A 23,882-nucleotide genomic window follows, 5' to 3' on the forward strand; every position below is an offset into this window, starting at 1 on the left:
GATTTAAAATCTGAATTTTTAACTTATTCATGTGTGTATGTACCTATGAATGTATTTTTGTTTTGGTACTGAGACTGAGCCCAGGAGCCTTCTACCACTGCACCACATCCCAAGCCCTTTCTAAAAAATTTGCGAGGCAGGATTTCTTTCTTTTTTTCCCTACTTTTTATTGGTGCATTATAGTTATGTATGATGGGGAATTTGTTGTTACATATTCATACATGTACATAATATAATTTGGCCAATAACATTTCCCAGTATTTCCCCTTTTCCTTCCCTCCTTCCTCCCTGGTGAGACAGGATTTCACTAAGTTGCCTGGGCTGGCCTCAAACTTGTGAACTTCCTGCCTCAGCCTTCTGAGTAGCTGGGATTACAGGTGTGTGCCACCATGCCTAGCTAGGAATTCTTTTTTGATAAACTTTATTTTGTAATTATTAGTCTATATTATACAAAATAATGGAGATATATGTATATGTGTGTGTGTGTGTGTGCATATATATTTAGGTGGTATTGGGGACTGAAACCCAGGGTACTCTGCCACTAAGCTACATTCCCAGACCTTTTATAATATTTTATTTTGATATGGCCTCACTAGATCTTTAGGACCTTGCTAATTGCTAAGTTGGTCTCAAACTTACAATCCTCCTGTCTCAACCTCCCGAGTCTCTGGGATTACAGGCATGCGTCACTGTGCCCCAAAGGGTTCATTTATTCTTTAACCTTTCAATTGTGTTCTCCAGGCCAGCAGTGTGGGCATCATCTGGTGACTCATTAGGAAGATAAATTCTTTTTTTTTAATTTATTTAAAAAAATTTTTATTAGAGCTGTATAGTTATACATAATAGTTGAGTTGATCCCAACAAACTCCACATACATGAAATTGGATTTCATGACCCCCTCCCCTTTTCCCTCTCCCATGCTCCTTCCTCTACTAGACTTCCTTCCTCCCATCTATTTATTTATATTTGATTGGTTCTTTCTACCTATGCATAAAGGTGAAGTTCCCGTGGTATATGTATATATGAACATAACCTGATTTTTTTAAAGTTCATTCTGCATTGCCTCCCCTTCCCCATCCCTCCACTCCACCTCTCCATCTCCTTCTAAATTATTGATCCCTTTATGTTATTCTATCCTTCCTTCCCCATTTCCTTTATTTTACTTTATCTTAAGAAGATAAATTCTTGGGTCTCAACCCCAACCTACTGGATCAGAAACTGTGGGATGGGGCCTTGCAATATGTAACAAGGCCTGCAGAGGATTCTGATGTGAGTTGGTTTGAAAACCACTGATGTAGTTGTCAAGATGTTAAATGACAAAGTACTTTGAGTAAAGTAATTCAGGCATAAGAAATACTCAGGAGGTGAAGAGTAGCCTTTGGCAATTAGAGAACTGCCCTTTCTAACTGCAGTCTATAGTAATCTCTAGGTGTTAACAACAGCAAGAAGGAAAACCAGATCCAATGTTGTCAGATGTTTAGAATTTTCAAGAGACTAATGTGTGTGTAAAAGGCATTATTTAACTCTTTAATGAAGAAATTGGTAAGATGTTAAAACTAGTTCAAAGGAGGATCCAGGGAACAGTTTGTAGATCAGGGATATGGAAATGCATGTGCAAATGGAGGCCAAACTGGTTTTTCCATGGCAAGAGGATTGTGTATTCCCAGGATAGTATTCATTTGCATGTCTATGGATACGAATAATTTTCCATTGCTATCAGTTTACCTATAGTTTACAGAGTTGTAAAATTAGTCCCAAAGAACCAAAATCAGGTAACATCAAAATGTTTGCTATAAATAATACATAAATAATTTTCATTATTAAAGTACAATTAAATTTGCAAAATTAAAACTTTCCCTATATGGGTGATGTTATGGACTGAACTGTGTCCCCCTCAAATTCATATATTGAAGCCTTAACCCCAGTGCAGTGGTATTTAGAGGTGCATCTGAAGGGAGGTAATAGGGTTAGATGAAGTCCAGAGGGTGTGGACCACATGGTGGGATTAATGTCCTTAAACAAAGAGGAAGAGACCAGATGGCTCCCTTCTACCTCCTCTCCACTGAGTGTGGACGCAGCAAGAAGCTGGGAAAATGGACGTCCACAACCAAGAAGCCAACCCTTACCAGGAACCCATTCTGCTACCATCTTTATCGTGGACTTCCCAGCCTCCAGAACTGAGAGAAATCAATGCGTGTTGTTTAAGACACTGGTCTAGCTGGTGTGGTGGCACGTGTTTATAATCCCAGTGGCTTGGGAGGCTGAGGCAGGAGCATTGCAGGTTTGAGACCAGCCTCAGCAACCTAGTGAGGCTGTAAGCAACTAGTGAGACCCTGTCTCAAAATTTAAAAAAAGGGGACTGGGATGTGGCTCAGTGGTTAAGCGCCTTTGGGTTCAATCCCTGTTACCAAAAAAGACATGGCCTATGCTATTTTTGTTACAGCAACTCGAGTTGACTAAGACAAATAACTGCAAAATGTTTAGCATAGGAGCTGGCACACAGTAAGCAGTCCAATCACTGGTCATTCAACTGGTCAACGTAGCTTCATAATATTCAGTGTTGAAGGGTGTTATGTACAAATGGGAATATGTGTGGTTAGGGGATTTGTTTCAGAATTAAGGTCCTACAGCAAATGTCCTTCCAAACTTAGTTTGTGTTTTTATTTGAGGTAATGATGGGCCTAAAGTCGCATCACCACCTCACTGCTGCCACTGGTCATTTGCCCATTCAGCAAGTACTTACACAATACTGCCTAGTATGTCGGTTATTATTGAAGGTCCTGAAGTTCAGAACTATTTGGATTAGGGGTTCCTGCTTGTTGGAGTGAAGTAGGTAGGGGATGCAGGGAAGATTTTGTACTTCAGTGAAAAATTGGGCATTGTGTAGACTGCTCACCTTTCATCAGAAGAGTCTGGCAGTCTCTAAGTAGTAGATAACTGATAGCAATACAGAATAATTCTGGCTCGTAGACATGCCAGTTCCGTCTACTGGAAGGACAACTCTCACCCCTGGAGGAAAGCCTGTTTTGTGAAGTTTGCACTTCGTTTCAACAGCCTATTATTCTGTAAAAATTTGCCCTTTGACTTATCTTGTGGACAGATTATGACATCTGCTTGGTTCCCTCTTTTAGAGTTCTTTCACAAAATAGGTAACTGATAAGTCTATGGTGTAATGGAGAAAATAAGGGTTTAGGGTGGGGGGCGTCATATTAGAGAAGGTAGTTTGGGAAGACCGTCCTGGATAAAAAATGTTAAAAGAATGATTATTTGTCCCGTGTTTTATCTGACAACCCTACTTTTGAAGGAAGAGAGGCGCAGGCCATGCAAGGCTAATTTGACTTTGACCTTGCAAATGGTCTCAGGAGAGCAGGAGAGGCCTTGAGGTGAGCCAGAGCTGCCCTCCGTTGCCCGGGCCCACGTGGAGGCGGGGCCGGGGGTGGGCGGTCCTGGCCTGGCCACGCCCCGTCACGTGCCCTTCTGCGCCTGCCGCGTCGGCAGCCCAGGGTAGCGCCAGGCGGCTGCAGCTGAGGGGCAGGGGCGGCTGCGGCCACTGCGGCGGGGTCGGGCTCATGGCGGCGACGGCGGTGGCGGCGGGGGCAGGGGCAGCGGCGGGGACCGAGTCGGCTGAGGGCCCCCCAGGGCCGGCGGCGGCGCTGGAGCTGTGGCTCAGTGAGTAGCCTGGCCGTCCCTCGGCGCGGGCGCAGCGCCCCACGTGAGGCCTCGCTTCCCGCCGCCCTGGGCCTGCCTTTCTGTGGCCGGCGGCCGGGGGGAGGCGGGCGGTGGGGTCGCCTCGCACCTCGCGGGGAGGAGCCCCAGGAGTCGGCGCAGCTGCGGACCCGAGCCGGGGCCCGCTGCCCGGTCCCGCACGCCCCGCCCCGCTCTCGTTCCTGAGCCGCTGTAATGCGGGCGCTTGGTGAGCTTCCCTGTAGTGTCCAGCACTGTGCTGCAAGCATTGTCCCGATTACGACCCCGAGACATGGCTTCTGTTACGAACCCTGTCTGAGAGATGGAGACATTTAAGCTTTAAGCAGATCAAGCGGAGAATATGCAACCTCTTGCAGTTCCTTTGGGCTGAGAAAGATCTCCATTCGCCTGCTGCTTTTGGTGTCAGAATGACCCTTTATTAAAGCCTTTCGTGCGTGTTTACTCTGGCCAGACCATTTTTTCGGTGCTGGGTGTCGAACCCAAGGCATGGCGCACGGTAGGCAAGCGCTCATCCACTGGACTGCATCCCCAGCCCCAGACGTGTTGTTATGTCTTCTGAAAGTTTCACGGTGGTCTTGGAGGCTGGGAGGGTGATCTTATCCTCCTTTTGCTGATGAGGAATTGAGACTACTACAGTAAAGAAAACGCCATTTGTATTGGACTCTGCTAGGTGCTGGGGTCCTGCCATGCGATGCTTAACACAGGGTCCTCGCTCACAAAGGCATTTTTTTGTTGGGTATTGGCCAGACCATAACAGCACCTGGTTCACTGGAGCTGAGGGGAAGGGCGCTTGCTTCGCCTGCGGTGGTAGGACTCGGTCTGTTTACCTGAGGGTAATCACAGCGGACATGGTGTTTGAGTGTACAATGAAGGCCACCACATTCCAGGTAGAGGAAATTGCATGTGCAAAAACTGAGGACCAGAGATTGTGGAGCATTCTGGGAACAAGTAGGTCAGTCTGCCAAAGTGCTAAGCCTAAGGGGCAGAGAATCTGGAAGGAGGTGCATGAAGATTTGCTAATTGGATATATTGTGTATACTGCAGAATTGTGTATGCTGCAGAAGGGCATGGGTATTTTATCCGGGGGTGGGTAGCTGCTTGAGGAATTTTCCGCAGGAATATCTGTGATCAAATCAACCTGAAAGCCTGCAGCATGTGGAGCTGAATTGTTTAGAGAGGGTGAGACTTAGGCAGGGACAGAACATAAAAAGCTCTTTTGATAGTGCTTAGGGGCTGCTTTGGACAATGGCAGTGGAGAATGGGAGGAGAAACAGCAGTCAACTGCGGGGGTGCTTTACAATGTAGGCAAGAGTCAGGAGGAATGTAGAATGGATCCCAGGTTTTAGACCCAGGTCACAACTGTCACCTATGCCTCACCTGTGAGGAGGGGCTGCTTTAGGCAAGACCATAGAGTCTGAAGTGCTTGCAGCAGTCAGGAAGAGGTGCTCTCCAGGCAGCAGGTTCCAGGGAGGATAGGAGCTGGGGTGCGGTTTGGGAGTCTTGGTTTCTGGACCGTGAGCTTGCCCAGGGAGGCTGTGCAGGTGAAGCAGAGATTTGGAGACGGGAGCTTGGGGAGTCCCAACATTGAAGAGGCAGGTAGGGAGAGCAGCCTGAAGACCCAAGGTGAAGCAGAAAAGCCAGGGGGTGGGGATTGGGGGGAGGGCACATGCCAAAAGAGGGGTGTGGTTGGTAGGTAGTTTTGTTGCTTAAAAATGGAATAGGATTTGGAAGAAGGGAGAATTTTGAGTGTGGTAACTAAAAGGTTTTGGAATTTTTTTGTTGTTTTGTTTTTTTGGTTTTTGTGGTACTGGAGATCAAACCCAGGGGCATGCTACCACGGATCTACATCCCTAGCCCTTTTTTATGTTGAAACAGGGTCTGGCTAAGTTGCGTAGGCTGTTCTCCCACTTGTGATTCTCCTGCCTTAGCCTCCCAAGTTGATGGGATTACAGGCGTGTGCCATTGTGCCCAGCTTAAAAGGTTAGATGAGAGATCTTCAAGTTAAATGGAGACAAGAGATTTGGGAGGCTGTGTGTATGGGGCAGTGGAGAACAGAAAGCTTAGGTTGGAATTGCAGGAAGAAGAGTAGACTGGGTATGATAACAAATAGCAGCTGACCTAGAGGAGATAAGAGATCGGCTGGAACCTGGGCAGTCCCCTGAGAAGGGTTCTTCAGTTTCAGTTTATTGGGGTAATATCCCAAAGTTGCTGAATCTTCCAGTCTTTCAGGGAAGTCCTAAGCAACTGTTTTTATGCGAAATCTTTGCGGTTTTTAAAAGTCATCATCAACTTTGAAATGTAATTTGCCAACTGAAAGCAGTGGTGCAGCCTGGAGACAGGCAGGAGGATCAAAAGTTCGAGGCCAACCTCAGCAACATAGACCTTCTCTCAAAATAAAGCTCTGTATTGAAGTGGTGTAGCTCAGTGGTCTTGGTGGCACATGCCTCTAATCCTAGTGACCTGGGAGGCTGAGACTGGAGGATCACAAGTTCAAAGCCAGCCTCAGCAAAAGCAAGGTGTTAAGCAACTCAGACCCTATCTGTAAATAAAATATAAAACAGGCCTGGGGATGTGGCTCTGTGGTTGAGTGCCCCTGAGTTCAATTCCTGGTACCTGTCCCCCCCCCCAAAAAAAAAAAAAAAAGTGACGTAGCTCAGTGGTAAGGTGGTAAAGTGCTCCTGGGTTAAATTTGCAGTACCTACAACAAGAACAAAAGACGGTTTGCCTTCTACTGAAGGTAAGGCAGAATAAATCTGTGGGGAGAGTGTGGGAGATGGCCTTTTTCTAAGGGGGTGATACAGGGGATTGAACTCAGGGGCACTTAACCTTTGGGCCACATCCCCAGCCCTTTGTATTTTTTATTTAGAGACAGGATCTTGCTAACTTGTTTAGGGCCTTACTAAGTTGCTGAGGCTGGCTCTGAACTTGTGATCCTTCTGCCTCAGCCTCCTGAGCCACTGGGATTACAGGTATAAGCCACTGTGCCCAGCTTGACAACCTTTTTTATGGTGCTTAGATGTGAAAGGAAGGACAGAGACGGGTAGCTAGCAGTATTTTAAGAATAAAGGAGCAGGGGGTGGTGGCCCACGTCTGTAATCCCAGTGACCTGGGAGGCTGAGGCAGGAGGATTGCAAGGAAGGGATGACAGGAAGGAGGCCAGAGCTGGAGCAGGAAGGGTGACTTGGCTTCACAGGGAGGAAGGGCAGCTTTTGTTTCTGAGTGTCTGGGGAAGGAGATAAAGATGATTGCATATGCAAACTAGTTTGTCATTGCCACACCACACTTTTAAGTGTCTGGGGCTGAGCGGGGAAAGTGGGGAAGGTCAGGACTGACTACTAAGAGAAGCGAAAGGGAGAAAGGGAGGATTGTGAATTCAAAGCCAGCCTCAGCAACTTAGCCAGACAGACTCTGTATCAAAATAAAATACAAAAAGGGCTGGGGATGTGGCTCAGTGGTTCAGTGACCCTGGGTTCAATACCCAGTACTAAAAAAAAAAAAAAAAAAAAAAAAGCAGCAGCAGCAAAAGGGAGCCCACCTGGACACCTGAGATCAGAGTTGCTCTCTCTGTGCCCTTGACATGTGGGGCCTGATAATTCCGTGTTATAGTGGACTGTCCTGTGACAGTATCTTTAGCTGCATCCCGGGCCTCAGCCCACTAGATACCAGCAGCACACTTGTCCTTTCCAGTTCTGATGATCAAAAAATGTCCCCAGACATTGCCAGATTTCCCTGGGGTAAGGGGATGAGGAGTGAGTGGGAGCACCTCTACCTGCCCGCCACCCACAGGTCCTCTTGACAGTCGGCTGGACGTCAGAAATGCGTATTGTCGTCTTGGTGGCTGTGTAGTGGTGGTGTTCTCTTTTTCTTCTGGGCATAGGAGCGGAGAAAGTGAACTACAATTTAAACCCTAACTGTTGAGGGTGGGGTGCTGGTGGTGACATGGAGGATCAGTAAAGGGGTTCATGGTACAGTCAGGGCAGGAGGGGAAGTTGGAAGGGATGCTCTGAGGGTCTGGGCTGGGTGGAGAAGGAAGTCACTCTAGGTGGGATGGTTGGCAGATCTTTCCTGAGCAAGCACGGCAGCTGTATCTTTAAGATGGGGACAGTATTAATATCTCCCTTTAGGATTGTTTGGCAGCTCAAAGACTTTAATATGGGCAAAGCACTTAAAATAGTGCCTTACTATGGAGTGCAGTAGTGCCCAATGAACTAGCTTACCCAGAGAAAGCTGCAGAGTAAGGCTAGACTTAGTCCGGTAGCTCCATTTCTTCATGTGAATTTTCTCTACTTTGCTCTGCCCTCTGCTGCACTCCCACCAGAAATAATTAATTTTGATTTGCAAAAGTTATGATTCTGTTTGTTGATCCAGCTTGGAATCTGGATGGGGGGTGAGGTGTGGAATATGAAGATTGGCAGACTTGGGGTGGGGTGACTGGCCATCCCTCGAAATGAAGATGGGCAGAGCCATCAGACCTGGCTGGGCTTTGAGCCTAGAATTGAGAAGGGACAGTTCCTCGGAGGATCAGGAAGCTGCCTGAGACTCAGGCTCTAAAATACGAACGGCAGCTCCCATGCATTCTATTCTTCAGCTTCCCCCACGTAGTGTATTTTGATCATCGTTCCATGTGACTTCATGTACAGCTAGCTGCCTTACTCTTTTTTTTTTTTTTTTACTTTTTTGAAGTTGTAGATGGACAGTGTGGTTTTATTTTATTTATTATTTTTATGTGGTGGTAAGGATTGAACCCAGTACCTCACGTGTGCTAGGCAAGTGCTCTGACACTCAGCCCCAGCCCGCCTTACTCTTTTTAATGAAAAGTTTTATATGCCCATTATATGGGTGTACTGTAATTTATTTAACCAGTTCTGTTGGTGGAATCACAGGTGTTGCCAGTCCTGTGCTATTTTTAAGAGCGCTCAGTCAGTCCTCTTGCTCTCTGAATCTGGATTCCAGCTCTGGCAGTGCTGCCCGGAAGGCAGTAGCCTAGTAAAAGTTGAGTGCTTGGTAAATCCTGTTCCTCTGCCTGGATCTACAGCCAGGTGATGTGTCCTTTCTTCCAGCCCCACTTTTATTCCTCCCTTGGGGTTCTGGAGAAGTTTGGATTGCAGTCTATTTATATTCTGAGGTTTTCGAGGGCTGAGCTCATTCTTCTCTGTCTTGGGAGTCCGGCTGAGGACATTTTCATGGTGGTTCTTGGCAGGTTTTCATGTGTGCTGAATTAAATGACTTCTAGGGTGTCAAGTCCATGTGTACCCCTGGGGAAGGACTCCCTGTGCAGTGCAGACTGCTGAAGGGTTAAATTCTGTTCCTTGAGGTGACTGCCTCCCTTACTGTCCCCCATGCCTCCCCTTGCTAGCACATGCTGCTCTAGTGCCAGAGCTGTGACCCTGGGGTTGGTTGGCAGCTGGTGTAAGATGATTTGACTTCTGAATTAGTGTCTCTTGGATAAGCCATTTCACTCACAGCTGGAGGTCTCAGCTGTTTTCCTAATGCCTCTGATCCTGTAGCAGGCTTGAAATATCATAGAAACACTGCTTTTATTTCATTTTATTTTTTGGTACTGGGGATCAAATCCAGGGGCATTATACCACTGAGTGACATTCCTAGCCCTGTTTGTTAGATTTTGAGACAGGGTCTCACTAAGTTGTTGAGGCTGGCCTTGAACTTGAGATCTTCCCGCCTCAGCCTCTTGAGTTGCTGGGATTACAAGTGTGCCACTGAGCCTGGCGAAACACTTCTGTTATTAAGCAAATAAATGGGAACAGGGCATTTCTTGGCACCCATTTGTGTCACCCAAGTGCCATCTGGGTAAGCCACCTTGTGGAGTCTGGAATAGCCATTCTCAGTGCCTTGAGGAGGCTGATAATCACAAAACAGAGAAGGAATCCTTTAAGTTTCTCCCTGGTCATGCCCTTCTGGCTCCTAGCTGTTCCTTGGATCAGACTGGTGTCAGACAGACCTGGGCAGTTGCTGTGGCCTGTTCAGACCCAGCTGCTGGTCTTCCGAGGGTCCTTTTCTCTGGAACTGCCCAAGGCTTCTGAAATAGCTTTGGCAGACTGGGATTGTGTTCAGAGACCCAGTTACTTCAGACCTGTAATAGTCATCCCCTGACAGTGGCAGTGTCTTCAGCCAGCTGGTCAGTTACTGCACAGCAAAGAGAAGCCTTCGTTCATTCAATAGGTGTCTGGGCCAGTGATCTTCTGGGTGCTGGAGTGTGGAAGGTGAATGAGGCAGACCTGCTTCCTGCCTTGAGAGAGTTCATACCCTTCCCCAGAGAGGCCCCGCCCTGCCTTCGTCAGGGAACTGAAGAATACTGAGAGCAGTTGATACCCTAGGGGCTTGGAGCCAGGCAGGCCTGGGACAAACTTCTCTGTCTACCATTTTCTTGCTGTGTGGCTGGACCACATCTGTAAATGTGACATAATGGCACTAACCGCAGTTGTTCTGAGGAATTTGGCATGGTGCCTTGCCCAAATCACAGCTAGAAAAAGAAAGAAAAGTAAAGAAAGAGATTAAAAAAATAATAAAAATGAAATGGCAGCTATTACTACTTCTCTTCTGGACCATGACGATAAACTTTGAGCAAATCCTCATAAGATCTAGCAAATAAAATAGAATCTATCTTACATTTTATAGATCTCTGTGCTGCTTTAACTTGGTTTGGAGCATGAATAAACTTCATGGTGGTTTCTTCCTTTCTTTGAAAAAGCTAGTGCGTGCCTGCTGGTGCTCTGTCGTTTTCCTCTGGTAGCCAGGGAGGAGGGACAAGGCTGGATTCTGCCTTTTTTTCTGCCTCTTTGTACAGTAACCTGTAGAGGTCAGAATTCCTTTGAGCTGTCAACCTTGGCCTTATAATGACCTGAAACTGAAGCTTAACTGATGATTACTTTGAGGTGATTGAGACCAGAATCTGAAAATCACTGTTTTAATTAATTTATTTTAATACCAACAGGCAGTTCAATTTAAAATTTCTCGACTTTAGGTTTATTGGCATACAACCTTCTCTTATAAGACACCTTGCTATAAGTCAAGGAGCAGCTATACTTTGTCCCTGTGACTAAGGCATTGTGCTAAGCACTGCAGGGTATACAGGCTTCTGCCTTCAAGACTCTTATTCCCCTTAGGTAGAATAAGGCTTTTATATATATTTTTACAGGACAAGGCAGAGATTCTATTAAAATAATAAATAACATGAGCCATCCTTTATTGATTACTTTGTGCTACTATTCTGAGTACTTTATTTTTTTACTCAGAAGTGAACCCAGGGGTGCTCTACCACTGAGCTGCATACCTAGTCCTTTTTATTTTTTGAGAAATAGCCTTGCTAAGTTGCTTAGGGCCTTGCTAAATTGCTGAATTTGCAGTTCTCCAGCTTCAGCCTCCAAGTTGCTGGGATTACCAGCATTTGCTAGCATGCCTAACTGCTGAACACTTTAGACAATGTCTACTTTAAATCATATGACAATCTCATGAGGAAGGTACTGTCTTCCCATTGAGACTTGGAGAGTCCAAGGGCATTGTGACTAATAAGGGGTGGAGCTAGAGATCCCTCCCTCCCCCCAATAAAGGATGCAGTGAGGGCAGGTAGGAGACCAGAGTTCTGAGGAAGAAGAAAGAGCTTGTATTTTGTAGGGATAGGCAATAAAAAGATCAAGGAAGCCTGGTACTATGGTGCCGAGACAGAAGGATCACAAGTTCAAGGCCATACTCAGCAACTTTACGAGGCTTTAAGACTTTAAGACCCTGTCTCAAAAAAAAGAAAGAAAGAAAGAAAATCTTGGAAGCTTTTATGAAAGGGGGAACATTTGAATTGGGCCTGAATAGGATGCATAGTGATGGAGCACAGGGAGAGAACTTTGGGTGGGGCTTCTGAGTGACAGAACTGGTCATGTGATTGCCTTGCACTCCTTTGTCATGTTCTCTTTGCATTGAGAGTGGATGTGTCTTTGAATCACATTGCCAAGACACATGACTTCCACGTGACACAAATGTGACTACAGAAGGGAACAGTTGACTCTAGGTGGAGGATGGAGTCCTAAGTAATCAGAAGGGAAGAGATTAGGATGTTGAATCAATGAGAGGCCCTTTCTAGAGGAGATGGAAATTCAGATGAGTTTTGAAGAATGGAGTGGAATGGACATTTGGGCTGCATACCTAGTCCTTTTTCTTTTTTGAGAAATAGCCTTGTCAGCATTAAAAAATACCCTGAGGCACTAGTGCTGGGGAGATAGCTCAGTTGCTAGAGTGCTTGCCTCGCAGCCCAAGGCCCTGGGTTCAATCCCAGCACTGAGGGGGAAAAAAAATACCCTGAGGATTGACCTCTTGTTTCCAGAGCCTGAAAGAGCTGCTCTGTCAGGACCAGCATGGTTCTCGTGGGAGAGGCTGGGTAAACCAGGACACGTGGCCTGTGGTGGGGTCGGAGAAGTCGTAGGAATTGCCAGAACCAAGACCGTCTTCCTGTGGCAGGTTTTTGTCTTCCTGTCACGGGACTTAAAAACTTACAGGTGACCTTTCACATGCTGACCCCTGCACATCCACACTGCAGGTCAGTGTGGGGTGATCCCGACAGCGGGCACAATAAGGTACTCCCAGGCCAACCTTTGCCTTGGAAATGGAGTCACATTCAGGGCAGTTGGTTAATTAATTTGCCCAGTGATTCATTCAGCAAGTATTCAGGAAGAGCATGTATGTGCCAGACGTGGCGCCTGACAGTATGGAACAACACAGGCATGATGCGCAGCCCTTTCAGCCGTGTGCACACTGTTCTGCTTGCCTAGAGGTGTGATGTCACAGCCCTTGGCTCCTGTATTTATGGGGAAGGGTGTGTGTTTCTTTTTACTGTGCTCTTTTTTATCTCCTTGACAGACAAAGCTACAGACCCAAGCTTGTCAGAACAGGATTGGTCAGCTATCCAGAATTTCTGTGAGCAGGTGAACACTGACCCCAATGGGTAAGGTGACTTTACCTAACACTTGACTCTATGGGGACCCCAGACTAAGCACAGGCTTTGTCTCTTGGGACTGTTTTACAGTTAGGATTTCTTTCTTTCTTTCATTCTTTTTTTTTTTTCCCCCTTCTCTACAATCTGTTTTTGTAAATTAGCAAATTCATTCAGTCTTTTTTTTTTTATAGTACTGGTGAATCCAGGACCACTTTTACCTGAATTACATCCTTAGCTCTTCTTTTTAAATTTTATTTTGAACTGATACAGTGGAGCATGCCTGGAATCCCAGTGATTTGGGAGACTGAGGCAGGAGGATTACAAGTTTGAGGCCAGCCCAGGCAACTTATTAGCAAGACCTTCAGCAACTTGGTGAGACACTATCTTAAAATAACTAAAAAGGTCTGGGGATGTAGCTTAGAGGTAAAGTGCTCCTGGGTTCAATCTCCAGTACTTAAATAAATAAATGAGCAAATAAATAAATCTTATTTTGTTTTGAGACAGGGTCTGTAACAGTTGCCTTGGCTGACCTCGAGCTTGTTATCCTGCCTCAGCCTTCCAAGCAACTATGGTAGTTGTGTACCACTGGGCCTGGCTGGGTTTTTGCGTTTGTACTTTTGAGATAGGGTCTCCCTCTGTTGCACAGGCTGGGCTTGAGCTCCTGGGCTCAAGTGATCTCCCACCTCAGCCTCCAGAGTAGCTGGGACTACAGGTGTGCACCACCACACCTGGCCAGGTTTTTAATTTTGTGGTGCTGGTGCTTCAGCTTAGGGCCTTAGCATGCGCTTTGCCACTGGGTCACATTCCCAGCCCAGGGTACTATGATTTTATCAAATTCTTTTTCCTAAAACCTCTGGTAGCAGCTGAAGAATCAGGTTATTGAAGAATCAAGTTATTATTTAATTTACATGGTGCTGAGTATTCAGCTGAAGTGAGTCGGTGCCTTGCCATGCTTCCTGCTCCAGTGTTCACTGGGCAGTTATCACAGGACAGCAGGTTCTGTGTGGCTCAGACCAGGCTGCACGTGGGTCTGGGACTCTCACTGCCCAACTTGGAGTTGCTGGGGTGGGATGGCCAAGGGTAGGGTGGTGGGCCTGGGCACGGGACTAGCTCAAGTGCTGCAGGTGCAGCAGGGGTGGGTGGGAGTTGGTCCCCTGGACTGCTGCCAGTCACGTTCCACTTCTGCTTTTGGTCGAGCCCTTGGTGACTTTATCGAGCGTACTCAACTAGACCAATTGGTGCTTTTCCTCCCCACCCAGAATCCCGGTCTTTTTGTTTTCCCTCAGCCCAACCCATGCACCCTGGCTGCTGGCCCACAAGATTCAGTCTCCACAAGAGAAGGAAGCTCTTTATGCCTTGACGGTGAGTTTGGATTGCCCTTAGCCTGAGCTTTTCTGTCCTGATGCTAGAAAGCCCTGAGGGGAACTTGCCTCTGCCCAGGCCCTTTCAGCACGGTGAGGCACAGCGGGCTGCTGGGAGTTCTGAGCCAGGTTGCCCTTCTCAGATCTGTTTGTGTAGAGCAGCACTGAGCTGCTTTAGGAGGAAGAAAGGAAGATTTTATTTTCATTAGGCCTTCTCAGAGTGAGGCTGGCAAGTTCAGGTGCCCAAGGGGCCAGCTGCTAACGTAAATGAGTGAAGCCACTAATTACCAGCATGTGCCCTGTCTACAGAGGACAACTGCACGCAGGACCTGCTGACTGGTTCCAGGCCTGAGTTTGGGCCAGTTTTGTTAGAACTTTTATTTTCTTAAGAGAAAATGGAAGTCCAGATTTTTATGCATTCTCTGAATGTTTAAATGTTGGTGGGAAAACTTACTCTTTTTTCATGGAATGCAGTGTTGTTCAATTCTAGAATTGAAAATAAAGCCAGTTAAGATCTTTGAACTTAAAAAAAAAGTTGGTAACTGACTTGACATGTTGAAAAACCACAGTGTGAACCATGGGTGATGCACACAACTGAGCTCGCCCCTTGAGAGCTGGTGGTGGCCTCTGGTGGAACAATTCGCGGCACTGCATACCAGATTTCTCCCTCTGGGGAGTCGGTGATCCTCAGACCATTTTCACCAGCCCTAAAGGTCCCTTACAAGTGAGGTCACCTTAGGCTCCAGACACAACCTACAAGATACTACCTGAGCACGAACTTAGCAGTGTTGAAAGGTGACATTTTTTTCCCTTTGATCTGAAAATGTTTCCTTTTTCCAAAACTTCAGGGTCCTTGTAAGGCTGGAGGAAGGGTTAGCTTTGGTCTCAGTAGTCACCAGCAGGTACTTATCAGCTTCAAGGTGAACCTCACACCACCGACTTCCCTCCTCATGAGTCCTGTATCTCTGCAGGTCCTGGAGACATGTATGAACCACTGTGGTGAGAAGTTCCACAGTGAGGTGGCCAAGTTCCGCTTCCTGAATGAGCTGATCAAAGTGTTGTCTCCAAAAGTGAGTAACTGGGCTTGGTCCTGCCCACTGCACCCGACCTTCAAACCCCAGTCACCCTCCACAGGCCGTAGCACGTCTCACAAGATTGCCCAGACTGGCCATCCTCTTGACCTAGCCTTACAGGTTGCTGGATTACAGATGTGTGCCACCATGCCCAGCTTTCTGTGCCAGGAAGTGGAGCAAAGGTCAATTTTTTTAAAAAAACTTAATAACTTTGTTTATTTTTTTATGTGGTGCTGAGGATTGAACCCAGTGCCTCACATGTGAGGCACGTGCTCCACCACTGAGCCGCAGCCCCAGCCCCCATTTTGTTTTAAAGTCCTTGCTTGCCTTAGTAAAACACAAACATCCCCAGTGATGTGGACAAGGCTCTGACTTAGGCCCATGTATAGTGGACTTTAATTTCAGCAGTTCTGGAGGTGAAAGGGGCTCTGGAATCGGGTGCCAGGTAATTTGGGTCTCTTCCAGGGTGTCAGACAGGTGATATCCAAAGTCCTTTTCATGTCTCTTATTCTTTCTCCTTTTTACTCTCAGTATCTCGGGGCCTGGGCCACAGAAAAAGTTAAAGGAAGAGTCATTGAAATCCTCTTTAGTTGGACAGTGTGGTTTCCAGAAGACATCAAGATCCGAGATGCTTATCAGATGCTGAAGAAGCAAGGTTTGACCCCATTGCTAATGTAGTTTTCCCTGGTGGTGGTGTGCCGTTACTGCTTCTTTGTGTACCTGGTGATTTGTTGAAAGATGTACACCTTGACAGGACAGTAGAAACTGAGGTAATGTCTTTATCCCTGGAAGTGGGTGAACTTCTCCTTCTGGTGGGCTGTAGTTGAGCTAGGCTCAAGATTTGTTACTGTTCTCCTTGCCTGTGTTTAGGTTGGGGACTGACTTGCTGGAGTTTTCTCACTGTCTGCTCCCTTTTCCTTTTGCTCTGTTTTTGTTTTGTTTTGTTTTGTTTTGTTTTGTTTGTACCAGAGATTGAACCCATGGACGCTTAACCACTGAGCCACATCCCCAGCCCTTTTTATATTTTATTTAGAGACAGGATCTCACTGAGTTGCTTAGTTCCTCACTGAGTTGCTGAGGCTGGCTTTGAACTCATGATCTTCCTGCCTCAGCCTCCTGAGCCCTAGGATTATAGGTGTGCGCCCCTGTGCCCAACTTTGCTCTCTGTCTTGAAGAGAGCCTTCCACCATGTTCTTTTGGGGGGGATGGGGGGAGGTACTGGATATTAAACCCAGAGGTGTTTTACCACTGAGCTTTATCCGCAGTCTTTCTTATTTTTCATTTTGAGGCAGGGTCTTGCTAAGTTGCCCAGGCTGGCCTCAAACTCCTGCCTAGCCTCCCAAGTGACTGGAATTATAGGTGTGTGCCACTGCACCCAGCTTCCTCCATATTCTCGCCCCTCCTAACAGTAGGCAGCTGTCACTTGTTACTTGGGAGGGCGAGGGTGGTGGGCAGGGGCAGTCTCTTCCAGTTAAGCCTCTGTGGGGCAGGCACCGTGTCCCTGGGTGTTGGTGTGATCGCCCGCCATCCTGCCCCTCTCAGGATAGAAATCCTGCCTCTGCCCCAGGGCACATGGCCATTTTTCCTTCTCCTTTTTCTAGCTGCAGTGGGTCCCTCAGTGCTCTCAGGGCTGTAGGGTTTGTCACCCTTCTCCTGAAGCTTAAAAACTGTTGTTCTGTGGACAGATAGAGAAGGATTTAGGTGGAGAGTCTTGCCTTCAGCCTCTCTTTGTGAGCCCCTGGAGAAGAGCTTGTGTCCCTTGTTTTGCAGCCCCAGGAGTTCTGCACTGTCCTGGTCCAGGTTATCCTTACCAGCGCTGCCTCCTCTGCTCCTTGGAGGCACTGCCTTGTCTTAGATGCCTGTTAATTTGGTGGTTGTCCTGCGATCTCAGCTATCTCATGGATTGGAGAAACGTGGTTAGATCTCAGGTGTCTAGTGTTTGGTTTTTGATGTCAAGGTGGCAGTTATGCTGGTTCCACTTTTGTGTGTCCCGTCAGGAAGCTGAGAATCTGAATTCCTTTTATGTTGGGCCTTTTAGGAAAAGGAACTGGGTTCAGGATGGGTCATTTTTCCCTATCATGTATTCTAACAGCATTTTTAGGAGCTTCATCAAGGATCCTTCAGTTATTTCTGGGCCCTGGGAGGTTATACAGTTGCGTAGAGTGAGCATTATTTTTATAGCATGGAGCCCACAGAGGATAGGCCTCGGGTCTGATTGTGGTTCCTTGCATTTTCCGAGTGAGATGATGCACAGCCTCTGTCAGAACTTGAGTGTCTCTTTTTAAGGATACTGATGTTTTTCTAGTATCAGGATCTAAGGGGTTCTGGACTTTATGCTGGACCCCATTAAAGTCACTGCATACCCATATCTGTATCTTAACTTTGTGAAATGCATATTTCAGGAATCATAAAACAAGACCCTAAACTACCAGTGGACAAAATCTTACCCCCACCTTCTCCCTGGCCCAAGAGCTCCATCTTTGATGCTGATGAAGAGAAGTCAAAGGTAAGGAAAGCCTCCCTGGCCTCCAGTCTGACTGGACTGCTTCCCTTGGACGCTTTCCCTGAAACGTCCTCTGATCTCTGAACCAGAGTGTGGGGAGATAGGGTGGCGAGTTTTAGGAATGAGGTCACAGAAGATCCAAATGTGTTTGTGGCTGGGCTGGATAATAAATGACACACTTTTGTGCCATACCCCTTATCTGGGGGGAAGAAAGGTGCCAAAGCATAACCCAGGGGACTATGGGATGTGGGGTCCAGATGTGTGATATTGGGTTGGGACTCGGGGAGAGGAAAGGGTCATATATTGGTGCACATCGTTTTTAGTGCTAATAAACCTGATACTGCTCCTGCATGCCCACTGTTGTCCTTCCATTGTGGCCTCCCCAAATTGTTGGTCCTTAGCCATCAGAAAGGAAAGGAAGAGGAAGGCGATCAAATCGGGGATTGTGTGAGGACAGTGGTGCAGCATGATGTCTAAGAAAGGTCGAGCCTGCATTCCAGGAGTGCAGTCCCACCTTCCAGCCAGCCAGCTGTGTGACTGAAGGTCTATGGTCCCCAGCAACCCCGGCACCGTTGACCTTGGAGCCCAGTAGTGCTCTGAGGCAGGGGCTGCCCTGTGCACTGAAGGATGGCCCCTACTGGTTGCCAGAAGCACCTCCTCTTTATTGTGACAACCAGAAATGTCTCCAGACTTGGCCAGATTTCTGCTAGGGGATAGGATCCTCCCATCCCACTGCATGGGAGCCCGCAGTCTGTTGTTAGGACGGCCACAGGCTCCAGCACAGCTCACTGGCAGCGTGGTAAGGTGATGCACGTGAAGCGTGTGGCTGTTATCAGAGAAGGCTTCTATTGCTGCCACTTCCACTCTGGGCCAAGGGGAATCAACAGCGTCACCCCCTCTTCTTGTCTGCGTTCTACAGCTTCTGACAAGACTTCTCAAGAGCAACCACCCTGAGGATCTTCAGGCAGCAAACCGGCTCATCAAGAATCTGGTCAAGGAGGTGGGCACTCTTCTAGTTGGTTCTGTTACCAGCATTTGGCCAGGGCTGGGGGGCGGTGTCACCCTGTGCTGGAGGTGTAAATGAGCAGCTGGCTGGGAGAAGGAGCGTCTCCTGGCCCTGAGTGGGGAGGAGCCGCGAGCTCCCCGAAGGGTAGCAGGTTGTGCTCTTGTGCTTCCCAGTTCCTGCCTGTCAGAGTGTTGTGTAGATGCCAGCACTGGCCAGTGACAGGCGTGTTGGTGTGGGCAGAGTCCAGGTTTGGGAGTTTCTTTTTCCAAACAGTTGCGGTTGGTGGTGCAAGGGCGTAGGTCACCAGGCCCCCACCTTGCACTGTTGCCCCAGGAATTCTGGGCTCTCAGTGTTGTCTTTATCCCCTAGATGAGCACCCCCACTTACCTGGTGCTTAGTCCTGAGCCCCCAGCAGTGTAGTACCCCTTCCGATCCCCTGTTCAGGCTGCAGGGCTTCTACTCTCTGACTTGTGTCCTTTTTCTCCCAAAAGGAACAAGAAAAATCAGAGAAGGTGTCCAAAAGAGTCAGTGCGGTGGAGGAAGTGCGGAGCCACGTGAAGGTGCTGCAGGAGATGCTGAGCATGTACCGCAGGCCAGGGCAGGCTCCGCCAGACCAGGAGGCCCTGCAGGTAACTTCCAGCTCTGACTCGGAAACCTCCCCTGCTTGTCAAAGTGTGTCTGATACGCTCTGACCTCTGTGTGTCCACAAAGTCATCATCGTCATCAAGATAATAAATGTGACTGTCACCAGCCCCCCACCCCCAGAATTCTACACCCCTTTGTCCTTCCTTCCTTCCTCTCTTCCCCATCCCCTCATCCCCTCATCCCCAGTCAGCCTTGCTTCCCCTTATGTTCTGGTTGGACTCCTGTGTGAATGAATTGACACAGGCACCCCTTGGTTTCTGTCTGGCTCTCGTTCGGTGCTCTCCTGAGAGCCGCTCCTATTGCCATGTGTAGCTCCTGGGTCTTGTCCCCAGGACTTGCTGCTCTGTGACTGAGGCTGGTCTGTTGCATGGGTGTAGCACATTGATATATCTGTTGGTTATTAGGGTTGTTTAAAGCTTCAGGTGATATCAGCTGCTATCAACAGTGGCTTATGATGTTTTGTGTGAACATGTATCTTCATTTCTCTTGGGTAAATGCCTAGGTGTGGGACTGCTAGATCATAGATCATACTCTAAGTGTGTGGTTAGCTTTCAAGAAACCGCCAAACTATTTTCTTAGTGTTTGCCTATTTTACACTCCTAACAGCCATGTATAACTGTTCTAGTTTATTTATGTCTTACATACCAAGAGCAATCTTTCTTTTTTTTTTTTTTTTTTTTGGCAGCGCTGGGAATTGAACCCAGGGCCTTATTGTTGCAAGGCAAGAACTCTACCAACTGAGTTATATCCCCAGCCCTAATCTTTCTTTTTGATAACACTCTTGAGATAATTAACATACCAAAAAAAGCAGCCATCACTGTTATCTAATTTTAAAAATTTCAATCAGCCCTGAAAGAAACCCTGTACCCTGTATTTGTGTGAACCTAAATTCTAAGTTTTGGGGGGTATACCTAGGAAATGGAATGGCTGTATCATGTGCTGACTCTGTTGGATATTTTGAGGAACTGCCAACTGTTTTCAAAGTAGCACCATTTTATAATCCCACCAGCAACTTATTCAGAAGGGTCTCAGTTCCCCACATCCTGCTAACACTTATTATCTTTCTGAAGTCAGCCGTTCTAGGTGTGAAGTAGTGGTTCCTTGTGACTTTGTCTGATGGCTAGATCATTCTTTCATGTGCTTTTGGGCCACTTGGCTATTTTCTTTGGAGAAAGTCTGTTCAAATCCTTTGCTATTCTTTAAGTGGGTTGTCTTTTTATATTTAAGTGACACGAGTTTTTTATGCATTCCGGATACAAGTTCCTTATCGGACAGTTTTCTCCTGTTCTGGGTTGCTAGTCCAGTGGCTTGATAGCATCTTTTGAACCACAAAAATTTTAACTTCTATGAAGTTCACTTCATTTTTTCTTCTGTTGCTGGTGCTTTTGTTGTCCTGTGGAGGAAGCCACCTGGGCAGTGGGGCACTGCGGTGCTGCCTGAAGCGGCCATTCTTGGTCTCTCCTGCACTTGGCCCTCTGCCCCCCTGCAGGCCTCCCTCGGCCTTCCCTTTGCAGTCCAGCTTTCCGTCTCTGTGTTGGAGAGATGGGCTTCACGTTGCTCCTTTGCTTACCTGTCCCTCCACTTCAGAAGACTAGCAGAAACAAACTAGAGTCTTTCCCAATTCCAAATTCCTGAGAGTAAAATTAGTTGGCCAGCTTGGTTTGTGTATTTGCCCGGCTGACTTGTCAAAGACTGGGATTGGGCAGAGTTAGGGAGAAAATCATGCTGGCCTTCCTCGGCAGGTGGTGGGACAGGAAGGGTGACTGGACTTGAGCCAGACACTCCAAAGCCCATCTCTTCCCATGGCGAGGTTGTGCCAGGGTCCTTCAGGAAGGTCAGTGTGTTGGACTTTTAAACAGCACAACTTCTTCACACAGCAGAGACAGGAGAGGGGCAGAGGCAGCTGTCAGGGAAGCCTGGAGTTCGTTGAGGTCCCTTCAAGGAAGAAGTCTAGGACTGGGGATAGAGCTCAGAGGTAGAGAGCACTTGCCTGCATGTGGGGCTGTGGGTCTTATCCCCAGGACTGAAACGGGGGGAGGAAGGAGAGGAAATCCAGCTGCGCAGAGCTGTGTGTCCCCAGCAGTGTGAGGAGGGTGGGCTCTCCCCGCCGTGAGAACGGGACGCCCAGGTGAGATTGAGGAGAGCGAGGCTTAGCTCTCGGGGAGCCCTGTGGATGGGCGTCGTGGTAGTTTTGTTGACGGGATCAGGGCATCAGACAGCAGCTGGGATGGGGAGTTGAGACACTAGTTAAAGTAGGGGGGTCGACGTGCTTAGCTCGTCCAGCCCAGGGCTGGGAGAGGGGCTTGAGGAAGAGCTGATGCTGTGCACCCAGACAGTGGGTTCTGTTTTGAGCTCAGGTCTTTTGAAACCTTTTTAAACTTTAATTTTTTTAAAAAATCACAAATTATAGTGCAGACTTTTTCTGAAGCTGATTGCTGTAGTCATGAGCGTGGGACAGACTGAGGAGGCCTCCTGCAGCCCCAGACTCTGCTGCACACTTGAATGGTGGCAGTGGGGCCGGGTGGGGCCAGGTGTGTGTGAGCGTGCTCTTTCTCCCCAGGTCGTGTATGAGAGGTGTGAGAAGCTGCGGCCCACGCTCTTCCGTCTGGCGGGCGACACCACTGAGGACGACGGCGCGCTGGGTGAGCAGTCCTGGCCGGGTGGCCGCGCCCAAGAGCAGACGGCGCGCTCCCCCTGCCGCGTTGCCATGGTGCCGGGCGGGCCAGGGCGGCTTCGGTTCTGTGGGAGAGGAGGGCCTCGGTTGGCTTGAGCCGACTTGAGAGTTCCTGAGCTTGAGCAGGAACTCAGCAGATCCAGAAGCCCAGAAAGGGGCGGGAACTTATCCTGAGATCAGGGTGCGGCCATCCCCCAGGGGCCTAAGAAACTGCGCCCTACCTCTTCTCCCCCAAGTAAAAATAAGTCCCTGACTTTAGACTTCCCCATGTCCATTCTGCATATCCTCCCAGCCCGCTCCCACCCTATGGTGATGCTTGTTTTTTGTTTCTGGTATTTCTTACAATTGCCAGTTAGATCAGGGCTTGATCAGATTCAGGTTCAGATGAGGGAGCAAGAACACATTGTAGACGGAGTCCTGTCCTGATGCCGGGGCATCAGGTCACCTACTTTTGTGACGTGATCATTGTCTGAGCGTTTCTCAGTAACGGCAGTGAAGTCAGAGTGGACAGAGCCATTTGTAAATGTCTCATATGTCACATGAAAACCCTTGCCCTTAGTTCACAACCTCTGTTCACAGCCAGGAAATTTGAGGGAACTGAGCAGTGGGTCCCTCCTGAGAAGCACTTTTCCTGTGCGTTGACCTGTGGTGTCTATCGCACATCACCCTGGTCCTCTTGCTGTCCTGTATTTCCCAGGGAGAAGCCTAACCATGGGATGCTTAGTGCAGTTTTGGAATTGTGTGTAGTTTATACTCAGTGTTTCAGTTTGGATGTTATTTCGTTGGAAATACTGGACCTACATTTGCGATTTTATAAAATGTGAAGGTTACAAAACTAATTCACATACCAATTTGTTCTCTAAACACTTTTTTCTCCCCCACCCCTGTTTTTTGTGGTATTGGTGATTGAACTCCGGGCTTCAGACCTGCTAGCCAGATGCTCTGCCAATGAGCTAGATGTCCAGTCCTTTTCCTTATTTTACTTTGAGACAGATTTTGCTAAGTTGCCCAAGCTAGCCTTGAACTTGTGGTCTTCCTGTCTCAGCTACCATGCCTGGTTCATTATCTAAAAATGCTCTCCAATAACTAAATAAGATCATAAGAAATTCTTTTAACATTTGTAGCCACATTGACTAAAGTTTCGTGTTTTAATTTTTAATTAAAATCAGAATTGAAAGTTTTAGTTCCCCAGTGAGTCGTGTCTCCAGTGCTCACTGTCAGCCCTCGTGGTTGGCAGTGTAGACATGGTGAAAAAGTTTGTTTCTCCTGCAGTGGGAACTAAGAGTATTAGGGGCCTGGGGTTGTGGCTCCGTGGTGGAGCACTTGCCTCGTATGTATGAGGCACTGGGTTACATCCTCAGCACCACATAAGACACATAAATAAGATAAAGGTATTTGTCTATGTACAACTAAGAAATATATATTTAAAAAAAAAAAAAGACTATTAGGGTTGCCAGGTGCTGTGACCCATGCCTGTAATCACAGAGACTTGAGAGGCTGAGACAGAAGGATCCCATGTTTGAGGCCAGCCTCAGCAATTTAGCAAGGCCCTAAGCAACTTAATGAGACCCTGTCTCAAAATCAAAAATAACAAGTGCTGGCTGGTAGCTCAGGGGTACAGCACCTTGAGTTCAATCCCCAGGACCAAAAAAAAGTAGGGGGGTGGTTCAGTGAAGAGGTCTGATAGGGGCCTAATCCCAAAGTCTGGACAGAAGGCATGGATATACTGACCCATGTGAGGGTTGCTGTATGAAATGGGTTAGAAAGGACTGAGATCATCGGTAACTAAACAGTCGGTTCTGATTCTTATCTTACTATGCAGCGGAGATTCTCCAGGCAAATGACCTCCTCACCCAGGGAGTTCTGCTCTACAAACAGGTGATGGAGGGCCGTGTCACCTTTGGGAACACAGTGCCCAGCTCAGTGGGAGACATACCTGTCTCTAGAGGTGTGTATAATGAGCTCTTCCCTACC

The 23,882-nt window shown here is 47.7% G+C and overlaps 1 protein-coding gene across 2 annotated transcripts in view; it reads left to right on the forward strand.

Moving 5' to 3' along the window:
- The first annotated feature begins 3,515 nt into the window (after positions 1-3,515).
- Positions 3,516-23,882, forward strand: part of Gga2 (golgi associated, gamma adaptin ear containing, ARF binding protein 2) — a 31,837-nt gene continuing 11,470 nt past the window's right edge. Inside the window, exons 1-10 of one of the 2 annotated variants that reach the window (XM_047533647.1) lie at positions 3,516-3,669; positions 12,571-12,655; positions 13,933-14,008; positions 14,979-15,077; positions 15,612-15,735; positions 17,483-17,586; positions 18,503-18,583; positions 19,081-19,218; positions 21,795-21,876; positions 23,731-23,856. In XM_047533647.1, the coding sequence (XP_047389603.1) occupies positions 3,570-3,669; positions 12,571-12,655; positions 13,933-14,008; positions 14,979-15,077; positions 15,612-15,735; positions 17,483-17,586; positions 18,503-18,583; positions 19,081-19,218; positions 21,795-21,876; positions 23,731-23,856 (1,015 nt within the window). In that variant the 5' untranslated portion in view covers positions 3,516-3,569. Of the gene's footprint in view, positions 3,670-3,756; positions 3,914-12,570; positions 12,656-13,932; positions 14,009-14,978; positions 15,078-15,611; positions 15,736-17,482; positions 17,587-18,502; positions 18,584-19,080; positions 19,219-21,794; positions 21,877-23,730; positions 23,857-23,882 lie in introns of those variants that run through there. The other variant, XM_047533648.1, reaches the window with a different exon arrangement.

The sequence above is a fragment of the Sciurus carolinensis genome, chromosome 18 (genome assembly GCF_902686445.1).
Source record: "Sciurus carolinensis chromosome 18, mSciCar1.2, whole genome shotgun sequence".
Lineage (NCBI taxonomy): Eukaryota > Metazoa > Chordata > Mammalia > Rodentia > Sciuridae > Sciurus > Sciurus carolinensis.